Here is a 25788-nt window from a genome sequence, read left to right on the forward strand (position 1 = left end):
TTGTAGGTGTTGTGGTTGATTCTATAGGGAGATCGGGAGGTTTAGCTTTATTGTGGCGTAAGGAAATTGACGTAAGCCTTCGTACTATGTCAATCAACCATATAGACGTTGAGATTTTGAGTGGTTTGCGAGGTGTGGGGTGGAGGTTAACTGGTTTTTACGAATGGCATGAGGTTGGAAATAGACATTTGTCTTGGAGTTTATTGAAGGATTTATCTTCTTAGTCACAACTCCCATGGATGTGCATAGGTGATTTTAATGAGATTATGTTCTTGTTGGAAAAGAATGGTGGAAATGATAGAGCGGAATGGCAAATGGAAAACTTTAGAGATGCTGCAAATTTTTGTGCATTGAAAAAGTTTTCTTTTATTGGATATGAGTTCACTTATGATAATGGGAGAGAGGATTTGGAGAATACACAGTGTGGTCTAGATAGGGCCTTGGCCACGGATATTTGGATGGCAATTTTTCTGGATTCCCATTTAGTGCACCTTGATAGAGATTGGTCTGATCATGCCCCGATTAAGTTTGTTTTGTGTAACAAAAATAATAATAAACTTGGTGATAAACCTTTTCGTTTTGAACAAATGTGGCAAGCAGATGAAGGGTGTGAAGGGGTGGTGGAAAATGCATGGAATGGGGGTCTTTCTTTGGAGTCGAATCTGGCTTTTTGTGCTGCTGAATGGAAGACATGGAGTGATGCAAAATTCGGTGCTATTTTCCGCGAGTTAAGGAAAAAAAGAAAGAAATTAAATGCATTGAATAAGGGGGGTCTCTCGGCTTTACAGTTGGCTAAAAGAAGGGCTCTTGTACGTGACATTGCAGGTCTTATAAATCATGAAGAGGTGTTTTGGAGACAGAGGTCTAGAGTGTTGTGGTTGACAGAAGGAGATAAAAATACAAATTTTTTCATCAGCGAGCTTCAAGCACGAAGAAGAAAAATACTATTCGAAGCCTTCTGGATGATGATGGTGTTAGCCACGCTGGAGATGAGAAGATTGGTTCGGTTGTGGTTAATTATTTTCATAATCTTTTTACATCTTCTAATCCTCCGTTGATCGAATAAGCCCTGCAAACCTTCCAATGTAGAGTCACTGATGAGATGAATGCTACTCTGAGAGCATATTATACTATCGAGGAGGTGAAATTGGTGTTGAGTCAAATGCATCCGATTAAAGCCCCGGGTCCTGATGGTATGTGCCCTTTATTTTTTCACGTATTGGCATATTGTTGGTCCGTCAGTTTCTAGCTCTGTAATTTCAATTTTGAGAGGTGCTTCGATTCCTTCTTCTTTTAATAGGACTTTTATTGCACTAATTTCGAAAAAGAGCAATGCAGACCATATGACTAATTTTAGGCCTATTTCATTATGCAATTTGGTTTATAAACTGGTGTCGAAAGTGTTGGCTAATAGGTTGAAAAAGTTTCTGGATAAAATTATTTCTGTTAATCAGAGTGCTTTTACTCCGGGAAGGCTTATTACTGACAATATTTTGGTGGCTTTTGAATTGTTTCATTATATGAAAAATTCGAATAGCAAAAAGGGGAGTATGGTTCTAAAATTTGATAAGTCAAAAGCTTACGACAGAATTGAATGGAATTTTTCGGAGGCTGTACTTCATAAATTCGGCTTTTATCATGGGTGGAGAGGTCGAGTATTGGAATGTGTTCGACCTGTGACATTTTCGGCCTTGGTGAATGGGAGGCCTACGGAGGATTTTAGCCCGGGTAGAGGTTCACGGCAAGGGGATCCGATTTCACCGTATCTTTTTATTCTGTGTGCAGAGGTGTTTTATCATTTATTAAGGTGTGCTCAAGAAGGAGTTAGCCTTCACGGGATCCATGTTGCTTCGTCGGCTCCTTCTGTTAGTCATTCGTTGTTTGCGGATAACTGTATTATTTTTTCTAAGGCGACTTTGCAGGATGCGGAGGTAACTCAGGAAGTGTTACAGACATATGAATTGTCTTCTTGGGCAGAAAATAAATTTTGATAAGTGTAGACACCCAAATGTGTCTCCCCAAAACCAAACCCGGTGATGAATACTTTTCACGTTGATCATAATCGAATGAAGTGAAAGTGTGGAAAGTCTGGTGTTGCGGTTAGTTTTTATTTCTTTTCTTTCTCTTTGTTTTCGAAAACCTATTTTATGAAAATAGCCAATCCAATTTAGTTTGGTCAATGGCAAGGGTCCAATAATAGTGTAGTTGGATTGGGCTCGAAAAGAGCTTTCCAACGATATATTATAAGCCCAATTCCGATGAGTAATGAGGAAGTTATGGCCAAAATACTAAACTGGGCCCGGTTTGACTTTTATATGCGGCCCAATGATCTAGAAGAGGGCCCATTGTGATTTATGATTCCTAATGCAATTAGGATTGATTATAGTCTTCTAGAATCTTCTAGAAGTTTCTATTGAATCCTAACGTGATTAGTATTGATAATTGAGTTTTTTTTAGTTTTATTTGGAATAAAAAAAAGTGTTTTAAATAAAATTACAGTTTTATCCCTCATACGCTAAATTGTATCAGAAATAGGAAAACGTGTGGAAAAACTGCCTGCAGCGCCGCACCACAGGCTGTCACCTGGTGACAGGCCTGTCGCGCGGCGACACGCTTGTCGCTCGGCGACAGAGGTTATTGCGGCGACAGCGTCGTGTTTTATTCCTTTTCGAACTCTAATTCTTTTTTTATCATATTTCGGACTGTTTTCGTTATAAATAGGGTCCTTAAACCTCCGTATTTAATCATCAATTCTAAACAAAAACAAACTCTCATCAAGAATTTCTTGATACTCTCTTTCTAAACCAACTTTTCACAAACAAAATTCCACATTCATTAGCACTAGACACACCTAGCCAAGTTCGAAGTTGCTTTCGCCCTAGACATGAAAGGTTATAATTTCTGAGGGTTTGGTCCCTAATCTTTATTTCAATTATTTAATTTAATTGTTTGATTTATTATTTTCCTTGAAGTTACTAACGTGTGTATTTTGTTATTAGAAAGAGGTACGAGGCATCAAAGTATGTAGTCTTATTGCTCTATTCTTGTAGAAAGCATGTTTATTATTTATTAATTCCTAGCATCATGCTTAGGATGTTATTATTGCTTTCTAGTATCATGTTTAGGATGCTTCCTGTGCTTTCTAATATCATATCAATATCATGTTAGTATCATGTTAGGGCTAAAGCTTTGTTCTTTATTGCTTAGTGACATGTTAGGGTTTGTTATTAATCTTGTTAGTATCGTGCCTAGGATCTTGCTAATAATATTATGCTTTAACATGATTATTTTAATTATGATTGTTATTATGATTATAATTATGATGATTGTTATTATGTTGCTTGATATTTATTATTATTGTTGTTGCTTGATCACGCCTTTTATGCATGTTTAAAGGGAATTTGTATTTGTAATCACTCCTAATAAGATAATTAATAATCTTGTTTAGGCTAATATGATCATAATTCAAGTGATCGCCAATAATAGATTTATTTGTGAATTAATATTCAACCAACATAGATTAAACAGGTTTAGGGTAAATCTATTGATTGCATGTTAGTCAGAAAGCACATGAATATGAGAAGAATAAAGTAGAGGCCTATTATTAGGGCAGGTTCTTTCTCTTTTAGGTTGGATTTGTACCTTCATCCCCGAACAGCAGTCATGGTTCCAGACCTATTGGAGTTGACGATCTCCTGGATCGTTAAGGGGTGTAACCTTCACCCTGTGAACGGTTTACATGTTCCTAAAACTTGTTGGCGACTCTTTTGCTCTAGCTTCCTTCCCTTTGGACGCCACCATGCTTAAGTGTATGATCACAGTGGGGCTCAAGTTTGGGGTAATGCTTGAAATATTCCCTACAGTTTTTTGGCGACTCCACTGGGGAGGATTTCTATTTTAATTCCTAAAATTTATTTTGGCAATGATTTAGAATGAGTGGATGAGACTCAAAATGTTCTAAGTATTTCATGTGCGTAATTTTGATTAACATTATTGTCATATGCATAAAAAAGGTTCTCATTGGAAAGACCATCCGTAATGAGTAAAAAACATAGGATTTTTTACACGTAGGAAATTTGAGGAATATCTTTCACAACTAGAACCGAAATAATGCTGCGAAAAACCGGAAAATTTTACGAACACAGAAAGCTGCTGAGGCATGTAGGAACTGGCGTCTAGAAAACAGAGCCTGTCGCCGAAGATATGGCTCTGTCGCCGAGCGACAATTCTGTTGCCAGGCAACAGGGCTATATCACGACGACAGTCTCTATTGGCTGGCGCTGCGTTCTTCCAATACCGAGCCAGAAATATGAGTTCTAATTTCGACCAGTTCTAGCACTGTTGGCTCAATTCTACTTCCTAATTGAGTTTTTCTCACTTTTTTGAAACCCATATGTGTTCTACATATGGACATAACCCTCTGGGAATTCATGCTCCATCTACCTGATTGAACGCTCTGAGCAACAAAGGGTACATCCGAGAATGTTGAATTCACCAAACCATGGAAGCGAGTTTAACTCGCGGGGTCCCATCCACACGCGCCAACCCTTCCAAAGGTAAGGCTTCCGCGCGGTGCATTCAGACTCATAACCATGGACCCTATTTAACTAACCCATATCTTGAACTTTAGAGAACTAGAGCCATGGTTAGGTTACAAACTCATTGCATCATGTTGTGACTACTTGTGCATTAATTGCTTATGCATACTTACATGTGATTAAACTAACCGTTTGGTTTGACTTGTAATTATGAATATGCTTAAATAAACTAACCAAGGACTAAAAGACTTTGCTTAATTAATTAATTAATTAATTTGAGCTAATAAATATGTCTAAAATCGAGTCATAGTTCCTTTGAGTCAACCCGGATTTTTATTCCCGTATACTGCACAAGCGTCAACGTATTTTAGTCATAACCGGAGTTCTAGGAAGAACTACGAGTGGTACAACCTATGGATCTGTAGCCCCGAGTTTTATCTTTAATTTGGAATTGGTTTCGTCCAATTCGGAGTCACAGATCAAAAGTTATGACTAAAATACTACAACCTGTCCAGTTTAATGCGCATACATGAGGTCTAAACTTAGTCTTTGTTCGAGTCTAGTCACATGGTCATGACACAAGAGTCAAAGCATGTCACCTACACCCACTAGTCTTAGCACACACTTTTTATATGTCACCATGACTATGTCTTAAGTTCATGCATGAGTCGTCTTCCGTCATTCGAGTGGGGGGTCCAATCTATTCCCATTATCTTCCACATTCTCTTCCATGTTGAATAGAGCTTGAGTCAAAATAAATAATTAAAAACTTATCCCTAATTTTCCTTTCCATAGTACTTGGTCAAGGAGAGAAGGGCGGTTAATCAAGGACAACACCTTCGTTCAAGTTCAACTTTTTGATAAACCAGTCGGTCGAAAAAGAAAAGCTAAGAAGATAATGGCAAGTCAAGAAGAAGTCAATGAGCTTAAGAAGCAAATGGCTAGCGTGACTAAAGTGTTGAAGGCCTTAACCCTTCAAATCAATGACCCTGTGAAGCAACAACAAATGGAGCTCATGCAAGAAAGCTTGAGCAAAATATCCAATGACTATAGATTCCAGGGCATTAGCTCACAAGGGGTCTCACTGGACAAGGAGCTTCTTCCGCAGAAGTTCAATGCCAATGACATCCCTAAGTTCCAGCCAACGGACAATCCTTACTTTCACTTAAAGGCCTTTGAAACTATAATGAACATTAAGGGGATTTATAAGAATATTTTTCACTCTTTATTCTCAACGTCTTTAGAAACCGTTTGTCAACATTGGTTCTTTTCTCTTGATAAAGAGAAAACCTCCACTTGGGATTCTATTGCAAACGCTTTCATTGATAGATATAAATGTAATATTCAAGTCAAAACCGACTATAGACAACTTGAGATGCTAAGACAAAAAGAGAATGAAAGCTTTACTTCTTTCTTTAATAAGTGGAGGGAAACTTCCGCTAAGATGATTGAGGTGCCCACCGAAAAAGAATCTGTAAGGATGTTTATCAAGAATCTCTAAGAGAAGTATTCGAAGCATTTAAAATATCAACATAATTTGAATACTTTCAAGGCCGTCTATGACATCGATATCGAAATCAAAGATGACCTCGCAAAGCAAAAAGCTACTAACAATAGTAACCACAGTGGCTGGAAAGGAAAGAAGAACGCCAATCCTTCTGCTTCTGAAAAAACGCCCACTCTAGTAACAATGTTAGTACCTTTGACAATAACGGTGTCTTAGCCATGGATAATCAAGGATCTAAAAAGAAACCCAAAAGAGAACTACAACCATTAGAATGACCTATGATGTTGCTTTTGATCGTCTCTATGATCGAGGATTAATAAAACCTATTGGCCCTACCGAGGATCCAACACCAGAAAAGCGATCTTCGAGATGGGATCCCAATTCTTATTGCAAGTACCATCAAGGAAATGGTCACACCACCGATGAATGCTATAGGTTTCAAGATCTCATAGAAGCAAACAAGATCCCATTGCCTCTAGCTAGCAAGAAGATTGGTGATGATAAAGCAAAAGATATAAGGCGGGCTTCAACGACAAGATTTCGTGACCTCTTTTTCTATTTTTCTTTTATTCTTCCTTTCCCAAAAAAAAAAAAACAAAACAAAACAAAAACAAAAAAAAAACAAAAAAAAAATCCATGTCGAACTAAGCACAAGGTATACCAATGATTTGAGGCGTCCCTTGTAGCTCATATCATCTTCACCCTTTCAAATATACAATCCTTTTTAATAAACCACTTTGAGCCTCACCTAACGATAGACCTTTCTTTTTTCAACCCACATCTACCTAACCTTGGGATAGGATGGTGTGTAATTTATGAAATTTTCAAACAATAAAAGCTTGAGTAATTTCAAAAAATTCAATAAGCAAAAACAATAAAAGTGTACAAAAGGGAAAGTGTTCCAATGTCTTTGATATGAAAATGTCTTTGGTATGAACACGTCTCGGATTGCGTCTCTTATCGAGTGCTCGGTACCGTGCCGGAGAAACATGAATGCCATGTGAGTGATGGACCGCATATCAGGATTGCCCACACTTATCAAAAAGTTTTAAAATAAAAAAAAGCAAAAAAAAAAAAAAAAAAAAAAAAAAAAAAAAAAGAGAGAGAGCAAAAAATATAAAAGAAAAGAGTTCAAAAGTGAGGAAACCTCAAGCATACAAATACAAAGATTCAAAAGCAAGGTTGTACACCTTGGGGGCTTATCTAGGGTCTTGAGCCTTTATCCCTTTCTTCTTCAACCTTTAGCCTAACCACGTTACAACCCTTAAAAGACCTCTTTGAGGAATACACATACTTGTGCGAGGTTCGGCTAGAGCTACGTTCGGCCTGATTCCTAACGGATACGTAGGCAACCTCACATTGGGGTGTGGCCGTAATAAAAATGCATTCATATTCACATTCACACACTCACACCATGATCATATTAAAGGATCTCCAATGCTCATCCCTATTCATTTAGAGCTAGAATTGGGGGCTTGATCCTTACATTATTAGTCTACCCAGCCTAAGAGTCACCACCATTTGACTCTTTTCAATATATTTTTCCACCGTTAGCCCCTGCGACCTAACCTTAGTGTTACTTTCACACACTGCACAGATACATGACCAAATAGCCCTTCCCTTAAGAACCCTTTGTCATGAAATCTTAACAGAACATTGAAGCATACTTTGTCATAACAAAATCACTCATCACTCATCATTGCATCACAAAGTATGAAGTGTTTAGCCTCTGTGCCTAAGTTACCCAAATACTTTCATCATTGAGTCAACAATTGTGATAACCTAGGATGAGTTAATCCTTGCACCTTGAGAGATAGTATCAAACAATGTTTGACTAAGCTCATTCAACATGCACCATAAAAAACTTCTTCCTTTTTACATCTTTCTTTTTCGGGAGAAAGTCGGTACCGGAAATTTTGTTTTTCTGCATTTCGAGTCATGTACACATCGAGCTTCATGAGTCAACACTATGCACACACGAGTCACATGAAGTGAGTCATCATTAAGTTAAGTTTATACCTTGAGTCATGTCAAGTCAATGAGTCAAGCAACACTAAGTCTTAGGTTAACCCTAAGGAAAAATAAGCAAAGTCCTATAGTCCAAAATATAAATGCAGGTACATTTCAGTGAGCAAGAACATTCCCAGATTTTTTTCGAAAAACCGTGAATGAAAACCTGACTCAAGCGTCAGACGACAAGGCTGTCGCCTGGCGACAAAATCTGTCGCCTGACGACAGAGCGAGGACGCGGCGACAACAGTTTCTAGCGTGCGCCGGAGCAGCAATGAGATACATGGCCCCAATTGGATTATGCGGACCTTATACAACAATTTCGGGTTCCTTGGTACGCCAGTTAGCCCCTATAAGCAAATTGACATGATTAGTAGTCGGCTCGATTACCATCGCAGTAAGTGATTGACTTGACGACGATCGTCTCACTTAGCTTAAGCGCCTAAGCATTGGCTCATTACAAGCACCAAGGCATCGGTTCAAAAGCAAGAACTTATACGAAAATTGGATTGTCATCCCCAACTGACAATATTTTCAAAAGTGGATTGTCGCGCATTCTTCTTAAACGACAATTTTTCCAAGATTGGATTGTCATCCCTGGCAAAGTTTCCAAGTGTGGATTGTCGTGCTCCTGCTCTGTTTGGCAATTTTTCCAAGATTGGATTGTCATACACATAATTCCCTATGGCAAAATTTCCCAAAGAATTGTCGTAGGTCTCTACTCATCATAAATTTCGGCAAAGGTTCCTCAACGTGGATTGTCATTCATTTCAGTAAGTGGCAAATTTTCCCGAAGTGGATTGTCGGTCGACTCTTTTTTGCAAATGTTCCAAGACGCATATTGTCAATAGTGGCAATGTTTTCCTAAAAGGATTGTCGCATAGTGTTGGCAAATTTCCAAGGTGGATTACTTTCAAGAGTTATATTCCAAGATGTGGATTGTCGATCGTAGCAAAGTTCTTATGACAGATTGTTACGAAGCATCGGCAACTTTTCCCAAAATTGGATTTTGGGAAATTTTCCGAGATACAGATTGTCGCTTCATCGTAGCGACATTTCCAAGGATGGATTGTTACGTGGCATTGACAACTTTCCCTAAATCGGATTGTCATACATCATACAAGAGTCGTGTTGACAACTGTTCCTGAAGAAAAGAGGATTGTCATCACCCAAAGCATCAACATCAAAATTCAAGCAGCTTTAAGGATCGACGGGCGTTGATCTTCGGTAATTTTCTTCGGAATATTATCATAACAACTGAAGATGGCTTCAGGCGGAGCAATATTCGATCATGTTCCCTAGCTTGCGGAAGATGGTCACAAGGCGGTGGAAGGTCGTTTCAGGCGAACCAATCTTCGATAGTATTCTCTGGATTGCAGAAGATTATCACAGTAGAAATTGGAGGTAGTTACAGGTGTAGCAGTCTTCAGGCGGTATCCCCTAGCTTGAGGAGGATCGTTAAAGCTCTTTGTTCAGAGACGCGTGAACATATCAAAGCTCTTTGTTCAGAGACGCGTGAACATATCAAACCTCTTTTGCTCAGAGACGCGCGGGCATCCTATCAAAGCTCCTTTGCTCAGAGACGCGTGGGCATCCTATCAAAACTCTTCTTCTCTGAGACGAGTGAACATCCCTCTAAAAGCTCTTTTGTTCAGAGACGAGTGAACATCCCTCTAAAAGCTCCATTGTTCAGAGATGAGTGAACATTCCTCAAAAAGAAGCTCTTTTGTTCAAAGATAAGTGAATATCAACGGCGACAAAGCACAACCACAACATTAACAACGGTAAGATGGCGTTCCCTAGCTTGTAGAAGGTTATCACAACAACAATGCAACAACACAAATCGGTTAATCCAGAGACGTGTGCTCGACAGTGCAAGATACACGTTTCTTAACTCTTTTATCTGTTTTAACTAACGCTAGTTTGCAAGTATCGGCATTACAAGAATGGTTTAGGATCGCATAATGTTCTGAATCATTCTCTGTCCCTATCGCTACTTTGACTTTCGTTTTCGAAACTTGCGTTTCTCCAAACTTAGTCAAAGTGGGGGCTTCTGTAGACACCCAAACATGTCTCCCCAAAACCAAACCCGATGATGAATACTTTTCACGTTGAATCATAATCGAATGAAGTGAAAATGTGGAAAGTCTGGTGTTGCGGTTAGTTTTTATTTCTTTTCTTTCTCTCTGTTTTCGAAAACCTATTTTATGAAAATAACCAATCCATTTTAGTTTGGCCCATGGCAAGGGTCCAATAATAGTGTATTTGGATTGGGCTCGAAAAGAGCTTTCCAACGATATATTATAATCCCAATTCCGATGAATAATGAGGAAGTTATGGCCAAAATACTAAACTGGGCCCAGTTTGACTTTTATATGCGGCCCAATGATCTACAAGAGGGCCCATTGCGATTTATGGTTCCAAATGCAATTAGGATTGATTATAGTCTTCTAGAATCTTCTAGAAGGTTCTATTGAATCCTAACGTGATTAGTATTGATAATTGAGTTTTTTTTAGTTTTATTTGGAATAAAGAAAAGTGTTTTAAATAAAATTACAGTTTTATCCCTCGTACGCTAAATTTTATCAGAAATAGGAAAACGTGTGGAAAAACTGCCTGCAGCGCCGCACCACAGGCTGTCACCTGGTGACAGGCCTGTCGCTCGGCATCAGAGGCTATTGCGGCGACAGCGTCGTGTTTTATTCCTTTTCAAACTCTGATTCTTTTTTATCATATTCCGGATTGTTTTCGATATAAATAGGGTCCTTAAACCTCCGTTTTTAATCATCAATTCTAAAAAAAAAATGAACTCTCATCAAGAATTTCTTGATACTCTCTCTCTCTTTCTAAACCAACTTTTCACAAACAAAATTCCACATTCATTAGCACTAGACACATCTAGCCAAGTTCGAAGTTGCCTTCGCCCTAGACGTGAAAGGTTATAATTTCTGAGGGTTTGGTCCCTAATCTTTATTTCAATTTTTTAATTTAATTGTTTGATTTATTATTTTCCTTGAAGTTACTAACGCGTGTATTTTGTTATTAGAAAGAGGTACGAGGCATCAAAGTATGTAGTCTTATTGCTCTATTCTTGTAGAAAGCATGTTTATTATTTATTAATTCCTAGCATCATGCTTAGGATGTTATTATTGCTTTCTAGTATCATGTTTAAGGTGCTTCCTATGCTTTCTAATATCACATCAATATCATGTTAGTATCATGTTAGGGCTAAAGCTGTGATCTTTATTGCTTAGTGATATGTTAGGGTTTGTTATTAATCTTGTTAGTATCGTGCCTAGGATCTTGCTAATAATATTATGCTTTAACATGATTATTTTAATTATGATTGTTATTATGATTATAATTATGATGATTGTTATTATGTTGCTTGATATTTATTATTATTGTTGTTGCTTGATCACGCCTTTTATGCATGTTTAAAGGGAATTTGTACTTGTAATCATGCTTAATAAGATAATTAATAATCTTGTTTAGCATAATATGATTATAATTCAAGTGATCGCCAATAATAGTTTTATTTGTGCATTAAATTCAACCAACATAGATAAACAGGTTTAGGGTAAATCTATTGATTGCATGTTAGTCAGAAAGCGCAAATGAATACGAGAAGAATAAAGTAGAGGCCTATTATTAGGACAGGTTCTTTCTCTTTTAGGTTGGATTTGGACCTTCATCCCCGAACACCATTCATGGTTCTAGACCTATTGGAGTTGACGATCTCATGGATCGTTAAGGGGTGTAACCTTCACCCTGTGAACGGTTTACAAGTTCCTAAAACTTGTTGGCGACTCTTTTGCTCTAGCTTCCTTCCCTTTGGACGCCACCATGCTTAAGTGTATGATAACAGTGGGGCTCAAGTTTGGGGTAATGATCTAAATATTCCCTACAATAAGACAACTATTTCTTTTAGTGAGGGTGTGCCAGATTTGAGACGTTCAGAGATTGCGGATTTTTGTGGTGTTCAAGTGGTGGATGTTCATGATAGATATTTGGGTTTACGTACGGTGGTGGGGAGGTCGAAGAAGGTGATTACTAGGGGTGTCAAGGAGAAATTGTGGAAGAAATAAAGGCGGTGGCCCAATCTCTCCCTACCTACGTGATTAGTGTTTTTAAGTTTCCATCCTCTTTTTGTGATGAGATGAGATCGTTAGTTGCTCAATTTTTGTGGGGTCAAAAGCAGGGAGAACGAAAAATCCATTGGGTAGCTTGGAAGAAATTATGTCGTACGAAGAAGGAGGGTGGCTTGGGTTTTAGGGATTTTAAACTCTTCAATTGGGCTCTTCTTGGAAAACAGGCTTGGAGGCTAGTGATGAATCCGGGTAGTTTGCTGGAGAGAATATACAAAGCTCGATACTATCCAACCACTTCATTTATGGAGGCAAATCTTGGTACTCTTCCGAGTTATAATTGGAGGGGCATATGAGAGGCAAGATGGGTATTGAGAAGAAGTATGAGATGGAGAGTTGGTGTAGGGAATATTTAAAGCCATTAACCCCAAGCTTGAACCCCACTGTGATCATACACTTAAGCATGGTGGCGTCCAAAGGGAAGGAAGCTAGAGCAAAAGAGTCTCCAACAAGTTATAGGAACTTGTAAACCGTTCACAAGGTGAAGATTACACCCCTTAACGATCCATGAGATCGTCAACTCCAAAAGGTCTTGAACCAAATAGGGTTCGGGGATGAAGGTACAAATCAAACCTAAAAGAGATTGAACATGCATAAAAGGCGTGATCAAGCAATAACAATAATAATCATCAAGCAACATAATAATCATCATAATTATAATCATATAATAACAATCATCATAATCATGTTAATAATATTATAGCAAGATCCTAGGCATGATACTAACAAGATTAATAACAAACCCTAGCATGTCACTAAGCATTAAAGATCAAAGCTTTAAACCTAACATGGTACTAACATGATATTAGGAAAGAGTAAAAGGCACCCTAAACATGATACTAGAAAGCAATAATAACATCCTAACATGATACTAGGAATGAAAAAAAAATTAAACATGCTTTCTACAAGAATAGAGCAATAAGATTACATACTTTGATGCCTCGTACCTCTTTCTAATAACAGAATACACGCGTTAGTAACTTCAAGGAAAATATAAAACAAACAATTAAATCAAATAATTGAAGTAGAGATTTGGGACCAAACCCTCAGAAATTATAACCTTTCACGTCTAGGGCGAAGGCAACTTCGAACTCGGCTAGGTGTGTTTAGATCTCGTGAATGCGGAATTTTGTAAGAGGGAAGGTTTAGAAAAAGAATAGAGAGAGAAAGCTTTTGAGAGATAAAGATGATTGATTGTAATTGATTGTTGATTGATAATTAAAAACGGAGGTTCAGGACCCTATTTATAAGAAAACAGTCCGGAAATAGGTAGAATTTGATAAGGAATAAAACTCCACGCTGTCGCTGCAAAACCGACCTTGTTGCTTAGTGACAAGTATTGTCGCGTGGCGACATCCTGGATTCCTACGCGCTTTCAAACACGGAGTCCACTTATCAATCAAAATCGATTTGTAAAGTTCGTATGAAAATCGAAATCGTATTTTCCATAAAATAACATTTTATTCCAAATAAAACTTATGAAAATATAATTATTAATTCTAATTCTATTAGGACTAAAGAGAACCTTCTAGAGAATTCTAGAAGACTATAATTAATTCTAATAACTCTAGGAATAATAATTAACATTGGGCCCTCCCCTAGATCATCGGGCCGCATGTAAAGATCAAACCGGGCCCAGTTTAGTACTTTGGCCATAACTTCCTCATTATTCATCGGAATTGGGCTTATAATATATCGTTGGAAAGCTTTTTGCAATACCCATCCAACTACACTAATATTGGACCCTTGTCGTGGACCAAAATAAACTGGATTGGCTGTTTTCATAAAATAGAGTTGTTTTCAAAAACAGAAAGAAAGAATTTAAATAAAAACCAACCGCAACACCTGACCTTTCACACTTTCACCTTGTTCGATTATCATTCGACGCAAAAGGTATTCATCACTAGGTTTGGTTTTGGGGAGACACATTTGGGTGTCTACTAAAGCCCCCACTTTGACTGAGTTTGGAGAAACGCAAGTTTCGAAAACAAAATTCAAAGTAGCGATAGGGACGGAGAATGATTCGGAACGTTCTGCGATCCTAAATCATTCTTGTAACACTGATACCTGCAAACTAGCGTTAGTTAAAACAGATAAAAGAGTTAAGAAACGCGTATCTTGCACCGTCGACCACACGTCTCTGAAGTTAACCGATTTGTTGCATTTGGTGAAGACCGCTCTGCTTGTAGCTGCCTCCTATTTCATAGAAGATGACTCTACTTGTAGTCATTCTCCGCCGCTTGTGACCATCTTCAACATCCTAGGGAACACGAGCGGAGACAACTCTGCTTGTAGCCATATTCAGTTTTTTGTGACCATCTTCCACATCCCAGGGAACACGATCGAAGATAACTCTGCTTGTAGCCATCTTCAGTTTTTTGTGACCATCTTCCACATCCTAGGGAACACGATCGAAAACAACTCTGCTTGTAGCCATCTTCAGTTTTTTGTGACCATCTTCCACATCCTAGGGAACACGATCGAAGACAACTCTTTGCTTGTAGCCATCTTCAGTTTTTTTGTGACCATCTTCCACATCCTAGGGAACACGATCGAAGACAACTCTGCTTGTAGCCATCTTCAGTTTTTTGTGACCATCTTCCACATTCTAGGGAACACGATCGAAGACAACTCTGCTTGTAGCCATCTTCAGTTTTTTTGTGACCATCTCCCACATCCTAGGGAACACGATCGAAGACAACTCTGCTTGTAGCCATCTTCAGTTTTTTTGTGACCGTCTTCCACATTCTAGGGAACACGATCGAAGACAACTCTGCTTGTAGCCATCTTCAGTTGTTGCGACAATATTCCGAAGAATATCACCGAAGACCAATGCCTGTTGATCCTTTAAAGTTCGCTTGAACTTTGCTTCCACTATGCCAGTACGTCGGCGCTTCTGTTGCTTGTGAACCATTGTGTCGGTGCCTTTGAGATGAGCCAATGTTTAGGCGCTTTAAGCTAAGTGAGACGATCTTTCATCAGGTTGATCACCTATTGCGATTGTAATCGAGCCGATCACTTAATCATGTCAAATTGCTTATAGGGGCTAACTGGCGTACCAAGGAACCCGAAATTGCTGCACGAGGTTCACATAACCATATTATGAAGCCCTATACTCTGGCGCCGTTCCAGCGCTAACCGGAACTGCTTGTCGCCGCTATTTATTCTTGTCGCCAAGCGACAGGCTTTGTCGCCATTGATGTTCACTCGTTTTTTGAACCAAAGAGCTTCTTTTTGATGAATGTTCACTCGTCTCTGAACAATGTAGCTTTTAGAGGGATGTTCACTCGTTTTTGAACAAAAGAGCTTTTAGAGGGATGTTCACGCATCTCTGAACAAAAGAGCTTTTAGAGGGATGTTCACGCGTCTTTGAACAAAAGAGCTTGAAATGATATGCCCACGCTTCTCTGAGCAAAAGAGCTTTGATGATATGTCCACACGTCTCTGAACAAAGAGCTTGAAAGGAATGTCCACGCGTCTCTGAACAAAAGAGCTTGAAATGATATGCCCACGCGTCTCTGAACAAAGAGCTTTTTATGTCCACGCGTCTCTGAACAGAGAGCTTTGATACTTGAATGTTTGTTGAGATCGTTCGGTTGGCTGCGAACAGGAGCTTTGCTGAATGGTTGTATCTTGTAAAAATCAAAAGATTGCCAAAAGACTTTGCTGGTGTTTTTCTTAGGGTTGACCTAAGGTGATTGACTTACTTGAGGTTGACTCAATGTGTTTTGACACGTGTGTGACTCTTATGTGACTTAATGTGTTTTGACACATGCGTTAGACTCATGACTCAACGTACATGACTCGTGTGTGAATTATAATGTGATTGTGCGACTTGAAAATGCAAAAAAAGCAAAAAATTTCGTCATTTTTGTGGAGGGTACCGACTTTCTCTCGAAAAAGAAAGACGCGAAAAAAGAAAGAAGTGAAGTTTTTGATGGTGCATGTTGAATGAGCTTAATCCGTTAATGTTGTCTCACACAGTACAAGGATTGTAACATCTTAGACTATCGCAGTTGACTTAAAGATGAAAGTATTTTGGTAGCTTAGGCGCGGAGGCTAAGTACTTCATACTTTGTGATGCAATGATGATTGATTTTGATTTTGACATGACAAGGCATGCTCCAACGTTGTGTTAAGATTTCATGACAAAGGATTCCTAAGGGAAGTATATTTGGTCATGTATCTGTGTAGTGTGTGAAAGTGACACTAAAGTTAGGCTGCAAGGGCTAAGTGTGTGGAAAAATATATTGAAAAGAGTCAAATGATGGTGACTCTTAGGCTGGGTAGGCTAATAATGTAGGAATCAAGCCCCCAAGTCTAGCTCTACATGGTTAGGTATGAGCATTAGAAATCCCTTGATATGATCAATTATGAACGTAAATATGAATGCATTTTTATTACGGCCACACCCCTTTGTGAGGTTGCCTACGTATCCGTTAAGAATCAGGCCGAACGTAGCTCTAGCCGAATCTTGCACAAGTGTGTGTATACCTCAAAGAGGTCTTTTGAGGGTTGTACCATGGTTAGGCTAAAGGTTGAAGAAGAAAGGGATAAAGGCTCAAGACCCTACATAAGCCCCCAAGGTGTGCAACCTTGCTTTTGAATCTTTGTATTTTTATGCTTGAGTGTTTTAACTCTTTTTTGCTTTTTCATTTTTTTTGTTTTTATTTTTATAAGTGTGGGCAATCTCGATCATGCAGTCTATCACTCACTTGGCATTCATGTTTCTCAGGCACGCTACCGAGCACTCGATAAGAAACGCAATCTGAGACGTGTTCATATCAAAGACATATTCATGTCAAAGACAATGGAACACTTGCCCTTTTGTACAATTTTATTGTTTTTGCTATTTTATTTATTTTGATCTTTTGAAATCACTCAAGCTTTTTTAAAGTTGCATAAATTGCACACCATCCCATCCCAAGGTTAAGTAGATGTGGGATGAAGAAAGAAAGGTCAATCGTTAGATGGGGCTCAAAGTGGTTTATCAAGAAAGGATTGTATATTTGAAGGGTGAAAGGTGATATGATGTGGCTACAAGGGGTGCCTCAAATCATTGGTATACCTTGTGCTTAGTTTAACATGGTTTTTTTTTTTTTTTTTTTTTTTTTTTTTTTTAATGCGATGCAATGCAATGATCATATGCAAGAAAATAAATGCTCATTTTATTAAAGGGAGAAAAGAAACATACAAAATAAAAAAAATCTAAGGAAAAAAGGTGCCTATTGCTAGACTTATTGAGGAAGGGAAAAATGAAAAAAAGAAAAAGAGGTCACGAAATCTTGTCGTTGAGGCTCGCCTCTTGTCTTGTGCCTTATCATCACTCGGTTTTCTTGCCGACTGGAGGTATAGGAAGCTTGTTATTGTCGATCAAATATTGGATTGCTTCTTTTAGCTTCCAACAGCTCTCGGTAGTATGACCCCTACCTTGATGGTACTTACAGCGTACATTTGGGTTCCAACTAGGCAATCTCTTCTCAAGTGGGGGATCTTGAATGGTTCCAATAGGAGTAATGAGTTTCTCTGCATGGAGTCGATCGAAAGCATCATCGTAGCTAATTCCAATAGGGGTGAAATCCTTTCTTAGTTGCTTTCTAAATCCTCGATTATCCATGGCTAGGATTTCATTAAGGTCGGAAATATCAACACTGTAGCTAGAGTAGGTGCTTTCGGAAGAAGAAGGATAGTCGTTCTTCTTTCCTTTGCAGCCACTGTTATTATTGTTACTAATCCGGGCCTTCTTGTTGCGCGGGGGGGACATGAAGGAGACTTGAATCAATGAGGCCTTGAACGCGATCTTTGAGGATGAAGCGTCCTTCGGTAGTGTGATCATGGCCCCTATGGTGTTGATAATGAGAACGTTGTTCGATAACCATTATCCAATCTTTTAGTCCTTCTATTGCACCCATAAGCGTGACAACGGTATTTCGTAGTTCCTGAACATCCTCTTCCAGGCTTGACGAGCTTTCACTAATATTACTTAAGGAAATTTCTTTTTCACCGGCCATTACTACAACCCTTTTGTTTTATAAAAAAGTGATGCTTTATCAAAAGTGTTGTCTTGGTTAAGTGCTCTTCTCTCTTTGACCAAGTACCGTGGAAAGGGAAATTAAGGGATATTCGCTGTTAATTATTTGGCTCGACTCCATTCAACATGCAATAGATGGAAGAAGGTAGGAAGAATGAATATTGTGACATGAGCATGTAGAGAATGGAAAGATGATGTAGGTGGAGAGATATGAAAAAAAATTAGGAATAGAATGTACCCCCAACTCAAATGACGGAAAAAACCGACTCATGCATGAACCTAAGACATGGTCATGGTGACTATATAAAGTGTGTGCTTACACTACTGAGTGTATGTGACATGTTAAGGCTCTTATGTAAGACCATGCGGCTAGACTATGTGACTAAACTGAATTAAGGACTTAACAAAGGTACTGTTTATTAATAAAATAATCGAACTAATTAGTAAACTGTTTAATTAGACTCGTCGTGATGACTCGAGTAAGAATCTTGACTGTCGCCGGAACAACAGAACTGTCGCCATAGTTTGAAGCTTGTCGCCAAACAACAAATTTGTCGCCAAGCGACAAATAGTAAACTGCGGCGCCACAGCCCAAACTTCTGCGCCATTACTGGAACATTAATCTGGGACAGTTTCCAGTAAGTTTACTCTAAGGGGACATGCCTATAGTCGTACAAAGTCAGATTGATTACTTTATTAGTCTTTAATTAGTCAAATTAATTAATTAGACTAAGTCCTTTTTAGTCATTAATTAGTTTATTTAGACTTAAACACAAGTCAAACAAACGGTTAGCACATATAGGGTATGCACAAGAAAAGAATGCACAAATAGTTCAAATAGTCACAATATGATGCAATGAGTTTGCAACCTAACCATGGCTCTAGTTCTCTAAAGTTCAAGGATATGGGTTAGTCAAAGAGGATTCATGGTTATGAGTCTAGATGCATCGCGTGTAAGCCTTACCTTTGGAAGGGTTGGCGCGTATGGATGAGACCCCGCAAGTTAAAAAACTTGCTTCCACGGTTTGGTGGATTCACAAACTCGGATGTACCCGTCGTTCCAGGAGCGTTCGAGTAGTTAGATGGAGCGTGAACCCCCCAGAGGGTTATGTCCGTATGTAGAACACATATGGGTTTCAGAAAAGAGAGAAAAACTCAATTAGGAAGTAGAATCGAGCCAACAGTGATAGAAATGGTGAAAACAAGAAGGCAGAGTTCTGGCTCGGTATTGGAAGAACTTGGCGCCAAACTACAGGGACTGTCGCCGCTAAAGTACCCCTGTCGCCAGGCGACAGAAGCACTTTACAGGCGACAAGCCCTATTTTCTAGGCGCTAGTTCCTACATGCCTCAACAAGTATCTACGTTCTTAGAATTTTCCAGATTTCGCAGCGTTATTTCAATTCTAGTTGTGAAAGATATTTCTCAAATTTCCTACGTGTAAAAATCCTATGTTTTTGACTCTTTTCGGATGGTCTATCCAATAAGGACCTTTTCTATGCATATGACAATAATGCTAATCAAAATTACGCACATGATATACTTAGAACTTTTCGAGTCTCATCCACTCATTCTAAATCATTGCCGAAATAAATTTCAGGAATTAAAATAGAAATCCTCCCCAGTGGAGTCACCAAAAACTGTAGGGAATATTTCAAGCCATTAACCCCAAGCTTGAACCTCACTGTGATCATACACTTAAGTATGGTGGCGTCCAAAGGGAAGGAAGCTAGAGCAAAAGAGTCATTCACAAGGTGAAGATTACACCCCTTAACGATCCATGAGATCATCAACTCCAAAAGGTCATGAACCAAATAGGGTTCGGGGATGAAGGTACAAATCCAACCTAAAAGAGATTGAACCTGCCCTAAATAGGCCTCTACTTCATTCTTCTCGTATTCATGTGCGCTAAACCTGTTTATCTATGCTGGTTGATTATTAATGCACAAATAAAACTATTATTGATGATCACTTGAATTAAAATCATATTAGTCTAAACAAGATTATTAATCATCTTATTAAGCATGATTACAAGTACAAATTCCCTTTAAACATGCATAAAAGGCGTGATCAAGAAATAACAATAATAATCATCAAGTGTAGGGAATATTTCAAGCCATTAACCCCAAGCTTGAACCCCACTGTGATCATAAACTTGAGCTTGGTGGCGTCCAGAGGGAAGGAAGCTAGAGCAAAAGTGTTGCCAACAAGTTTTTTGAACTTGTAAACCGTTCACAAGGTGAAGATCTCAACCCTTAACGATCCATGAGATTGTCAACTCCAAAAGGTCTTGAACCAAATACGGTTCGGGGATGAGGGTACAAATCCAATCTAAAAGAGATTGAACCTGCCCTAAATAGGCCTCTACTTCATTCTTCTCATATTCATGTGCGCTTTCTAACAATCATCATAACAATGAATAAGCATCAAGCAACATAATAACAATCATCATAATTATCATTTTTAGGCACGGTGTTTTTATTTTTATAAGTGTGGGCAATCCCGATCATGCGGTCTATCACTCACTTGGCATTCATGTTTCTTAGGCACGGTACCGAGCACTCGATAAGAAACGCAATCTGAGACGTGTTCATATCAAAGACATGTTCATGTCAAAGACATTGGAATACTTGCCCTTTTGTACACTTTTATCATTTTTGCTTTTTGAATTTTTGAGTTTTATGTAAAATCACTCAAGCTTTCGTTCTTTGAAAATCGCATAAGTTGCACACCATCCCATCCCAAGGTTAGGTAGATATGGGTTGAAAAATGACAGGTCTATCGTTAAACGAGGCTCAAAGTGGTTTATCAAAAAAGGATTTATGATGTGATATGTGAAAGGTGAAAGGTGATATGATGTGGCTACAAGGGGTGCCTCAAATCATTGGTATACCTTATGCTTAGTTTGACATTTTATTTTATTTTTTATTAATGAATGCAATGCAATGATCATATGCAAGAAAATAAATGCTCATTTTATTAAAAGGGGAAGAAATAATGATCCTACAAAATAAATCTAAGGAGAATAAAACGGTGCCTATGCTAGACTTATTGGGGAAAGGAATAAAAAAGAAATAGAAAAAGAGGTCACGAAATCTTGTCGTTCAAGCTCGCCTCTTGTTTTGTGTCGTTAGCTTCAACATCACCCAGTCTTTTCGCTAGCTAGGGGCAATGGGATCTTGTTTGCTTCTATGAGATCTTGAATGAGATTTTGAAACCTGTAGCATTTATCGGTGGTGTGACCATTTCCTTGATGGTACTTGCAATAAGAATTGGGATCCCATCTCAAAGATCTCTTTTCTGGTGTTGGATCCTCGGTAGGACCAATAGGTTTGATTAATCCTTGATCATAGAGACGATCAAAAGCAGCATCGTAGGTCATTCCAATGGGTGTGAACTCTCTCCTGGGTTTCTTTTTATATCTTTGATTATCCATAGCTAAGACACCGTTATTAAAATTGTTACTAGAGTGGGCTTTTCCAGAAGAAGAAGGATTGTCGTTCTTCTTTCCTTTACAGCCACTGTTGTTATTGTTACTAATCCGGGCCTTCTTGTCGCGCGGAGGAACATGAAGGAGACTTGAATCAATGAGGTCTTGGACGCGACCTTTGAGGATGAAGCGTCCTTCCGTAGTGTGATCATGGCCTCTATGATGTTGATAATGAGAACGATGTTCGATAACTATTATCCAATCTCTTAATCCTTCTATTGCACCCATAAGCATGACAACGGTATTTCTAATTCTTGAACATCCTCTTCCAGGCTTGACGAGGTTTCACTAATATTACTTAAGGAAATTTCTTTTTCGCCGACCATTACTACAACCCTTTTGTTTTATAAAAGAGTGATGCTTTATCAAAAGTGTTGTCTTGGTTAAGTGCTCTTCTCTCTTTGACCAAGTATTGTGGAAAGGGAAATTAAGGGATATTCGTTGTTAATTATTTGACTCAACTCTATTCAACATGCAGTGGATGGAAGAAGGTCGGAATAGTGAATATTATGACATGGGGAAAGCATGTAGAGAATGGAAAGATGATGTAGATGGAGAGATATGAAAAAATTAGGAATAGAATGTGCCCCCAACTCAAATGACGGAAAAAACCGACTCATGCATGAACCTAAAACATGGTCATGGTGACTATATAAAGTGAGTTCTAACACTAGTGAGTGTAGGTGACATGTTAAGACTCGTGTCATGACCATGTGGCTAGACTATGTGACTAGACTCAAGCAAAGACTAAGTTAAGAGCTCACATATGTGCACTAAACTGGACAGGCTGTAGTATTTTAGTCATACCTTTTGCTCTGTGAATCCGAATTGGACGAAACAAACGGCAAATTAAAGATAAAACCTGGGGCTACAGATCCATAGGTTGTACGACTCGTAACTCTTCCTTGAACTCCGGCTGTTACCAAAACAAGTTGACGCTTGTGCAGTATACGGGAATAAAAATCCGGGTTGACTCAAAGGAACTATGACTCGATTTTAGACAAATTTATCAGCCAAATTAATTAACTAATTAATTAAGCAAAGTTTTTTAGTCCTTGGTTAGTTTATTTAAGCATATTCATAATTACAAGTCAAACCAAACGGTTAGTTCAATCACATGTAAGTATGCACAAGCAAATAATGCACAAGTAGTCAAGTAGTCACAACATGAAGCAATGAATTTGCAACCTAACCATGGCTCTAGTTCTCTAAAGTTCAAGGATATGGGTTAGTCAAAGAGGATCCATGGTTATGAGTCCAGATGCACCGCGCGGAAGCCTTACCTTTAGAAGGGTTGGCGCGAGTGGATGGGACCCCGCGAGTTAAAAACTTGCTTCCACGGTTTGGTGGATTCACAAACTCGGATGTACCCTTCGTTGCCATGAGCGTTCGATTGGGTAGATGGAGTGTGAATCCCCAGAGGGTTATGTCCATATGTAGAACACATATGGGTTTCAGAAAAGTGAGAAAAACTCAATCATGAAGTACAATCGAGCCAACAGTGCTAGAAATGGTCAAAACAAGAAGGCAGAGTTCTGGCTCGGTATTGGAAGAACTTGGCGCCAGACTACAGGGACTGTCGCCGCAAAAGTACCCCTGTCGCCAAGCGATAGATATGTCGCCTGGCGACAGAAGCACTTTACAGGCGACAAGCCCTGTTTTCTAGGCGCTAGTTCCTACATGCCGCAGCAGGTATCTACGTTCTTAGAATTTTCCAGATTTCGCAGTGTTATTTCAATTCTAATTGTGAAAGATATTTCTCAAATTTCCTACGTGTAAAAATCCTATGTTTTTTTACTCATTTCGGATGGTCTATCCAATGAGGACCTTTTTTTATGCATATAACCATAATGCTAATCAAAATTACGCACATGAAATACTTAGAACTTTTTGAGTCTCATCCACTCATTCTAAATCATTGCCAAAATAAATTTCAGGAATTAAAATAGAAATCCTCCCCAGTGGAGTCGCCAAAAACTGTAGGGAATATTTCAAGCCATTAACCCCAAGCTTGAACCCCACTGTGATCATACACTTAAGCATGGTGGCGTCCAGAGGGAAGGAAGCTAGAGCAAAAGAGTTGCCAACAAGTTTTACGAACTTGTAAACCGTTCACAAGGTGAAGATTACACCCCTTAACGATCCATGAGATCGTCAACTCCAAAAGGTCTTGAATCAAATACCGTTCGGGGATGAGGGTACAAATCCAACCTAAAAGAGATTGAACCTGCCCTAAATAGGCCTCTACTTCATTCTTCTCGTATTCATGTGCGCTTTCTAACTAACATACAATCAATAGATTAACCCTAAACCTGTTTATCTATGTTGGTTGAACTTAATGCACAGATAAATCTATTATTGGCGATCACTTGAATCATAATCATATTAGCCCTAAACAAGATTATTAACTATCTTATTAAGCGTGATTAAAAGTACAAATTCCCTTTAAACCTGCCAGAGAGGGCGTGATCAAGCAATAACAATGAATAAGCATCAAGCAACATAATAACAATCATCATAATTATAATCATAGTAATAATCATAATAACGCTCATAATTATCATAATCATGTTAAAGCATAATATTAATAGCAAGATCCTAGACATGATACTAACAAGATTAATAACAAACCCTAGCATGTCACTAAACATTAAAAATCAAAGTTTTAAACCTAACATGATACTAACATGATATTGATATGATATTAGAAAGCATAGGAAGCACCCTAAACATGATACTAGAAAGCAATAATAACTTCCTAACATGATGCTAGGAATTAATAAATAACAAACATGCTTTCTACAAGAATAGAGCAATAAGACTACATACTTTGATGCCTCGTATCTCTTTCTAATAACAAAATACACACGTTAGTAACTTCAAGGAAAAATAATAAAATCAAATAATTAAATTAAATAATTGAAATAGAGATTTGGGACCAAACCCTCAGAAATTATAACCTTTCACGTCTAGGGCGAAGGCAACCTTTGAACTTGGCTAGGTGTGTCTAGAACTAATGTATGAGGAATTTTGTAAAAGGGAAGGTTTAGAAAAAGAAGAGAAAGAAGGAAAGCTTTTAAGAGAGAAAGAGAGAGATGATGATTGTTGATGATTAAAAATGGAGGTTCGGGACCCTATTTATAAGAAAACAATCCGGAAATAAATAGAATTTGATAACGAATAAAACTCCACTCTGTCGCCGCAAAACCGACCTTGTCGCCAGGCGACAGGGTCTGTCGCGTGGCGACAAGGCTTGTCGCGTGGCGACAGGCCTGTCGTTTGGGGACAGGGTCTGTCGCGTGGCGACAAGCCTGTCGTTTGGCGACAGCCTGGATTCCTACGCGCTTTCAAACACGGAGTCCACTTATGAATCAAAATCGATTTGTAAAGTCCGTATGAAAACTGAAATCATATTTTTCATAAAATAATATTTTATTCCAAGTAAAAATTATCAAAATCTGATTATTAATTCTAATCTGATTAGGATTAAAGAGAACCTTCTAGAGAATTCTAGAAGACTATAATTAATTCTAATAACTTTAGAAATAACAATTAACATTGGGCCCTCCCCTAGATCATTGGGCCGCATGTAAAGATCAAACCGGGCCCAGTTTAGTATTTTGGCCATAACTTCCTCATTATTCATCGGAATTGGGCTTATAATATATCGTTGATTCCTAGAATTCAAACTCACAATGTTATTTCTCCTAGGGGTAACGTTAGACAAGATTTGCGGGTAAGTGAGCTTATTGACCCTTTATCTAAAAGCTGGGATGTGTCTAAGGTTTCTCAGTTGTTTCTTCCATTTGAAAAGGATCGTATCCTAAGTATCCCCATCAGTAGTAGGCTGCCTGCGGATCAGTATTGCTGGGATTTGGAGAAGGATGGTTCGTACTCAGTGCGGTCAGCTTATAGAGCCTTGTTTGATGATAATTGGAGCAGAGAAGAAATTTCGTCTTCGACTGACAGACATTTGTGGAATGATGGAAACTGAAAGTTCTGCCAAGAGTTAAAATTTTCGCTTGGAGGGCTTGCCACAATGCTCTTCCTACTCGTAGTGGGATTA

The 25788-nt window shown here is 38.6% G+C and overlaps 1 protein-coding gene across 1 annotated transcript; it reads left to right on the top strand.

Moving 5' to 3' along the window:
* Positions 1 to 239: 239 nt before the first annotated feature.
* On the top strand, positions 240 to 25716 carry LOC145583844 (uncharacterized). The gene is made up of 4 exons (XM_081640807.1): positions 240 to 1006; positions 1090 to 1193; positions 1243 to 1931; positions 25507 to 25716. Exons 1-4 carry the CDS (start codon positions 240 to 242, stop codon positions 25714 to 25716), a joined length of 1770 nt encoding a protein of 589 aa, XP_081496933.1.
* The last annotated feature ends 72 nt before the right edge of the window (positions 25717 to 25788 follow it).

The sequence above is a fragment of the Chenopodium album genome, chromosome 16 (assembly GCF_948465745.1).
Source record: "Chenopodium album chromosome 16, dcCheAlbu1.1, whole genome shotgun sequence".
NCBI lineage: Eukaryota > Viridiplantae > Streptophyta > Magnoliopsida > Caryophyllales > Amaranthaceae > Chenopodium > Chenopodium album.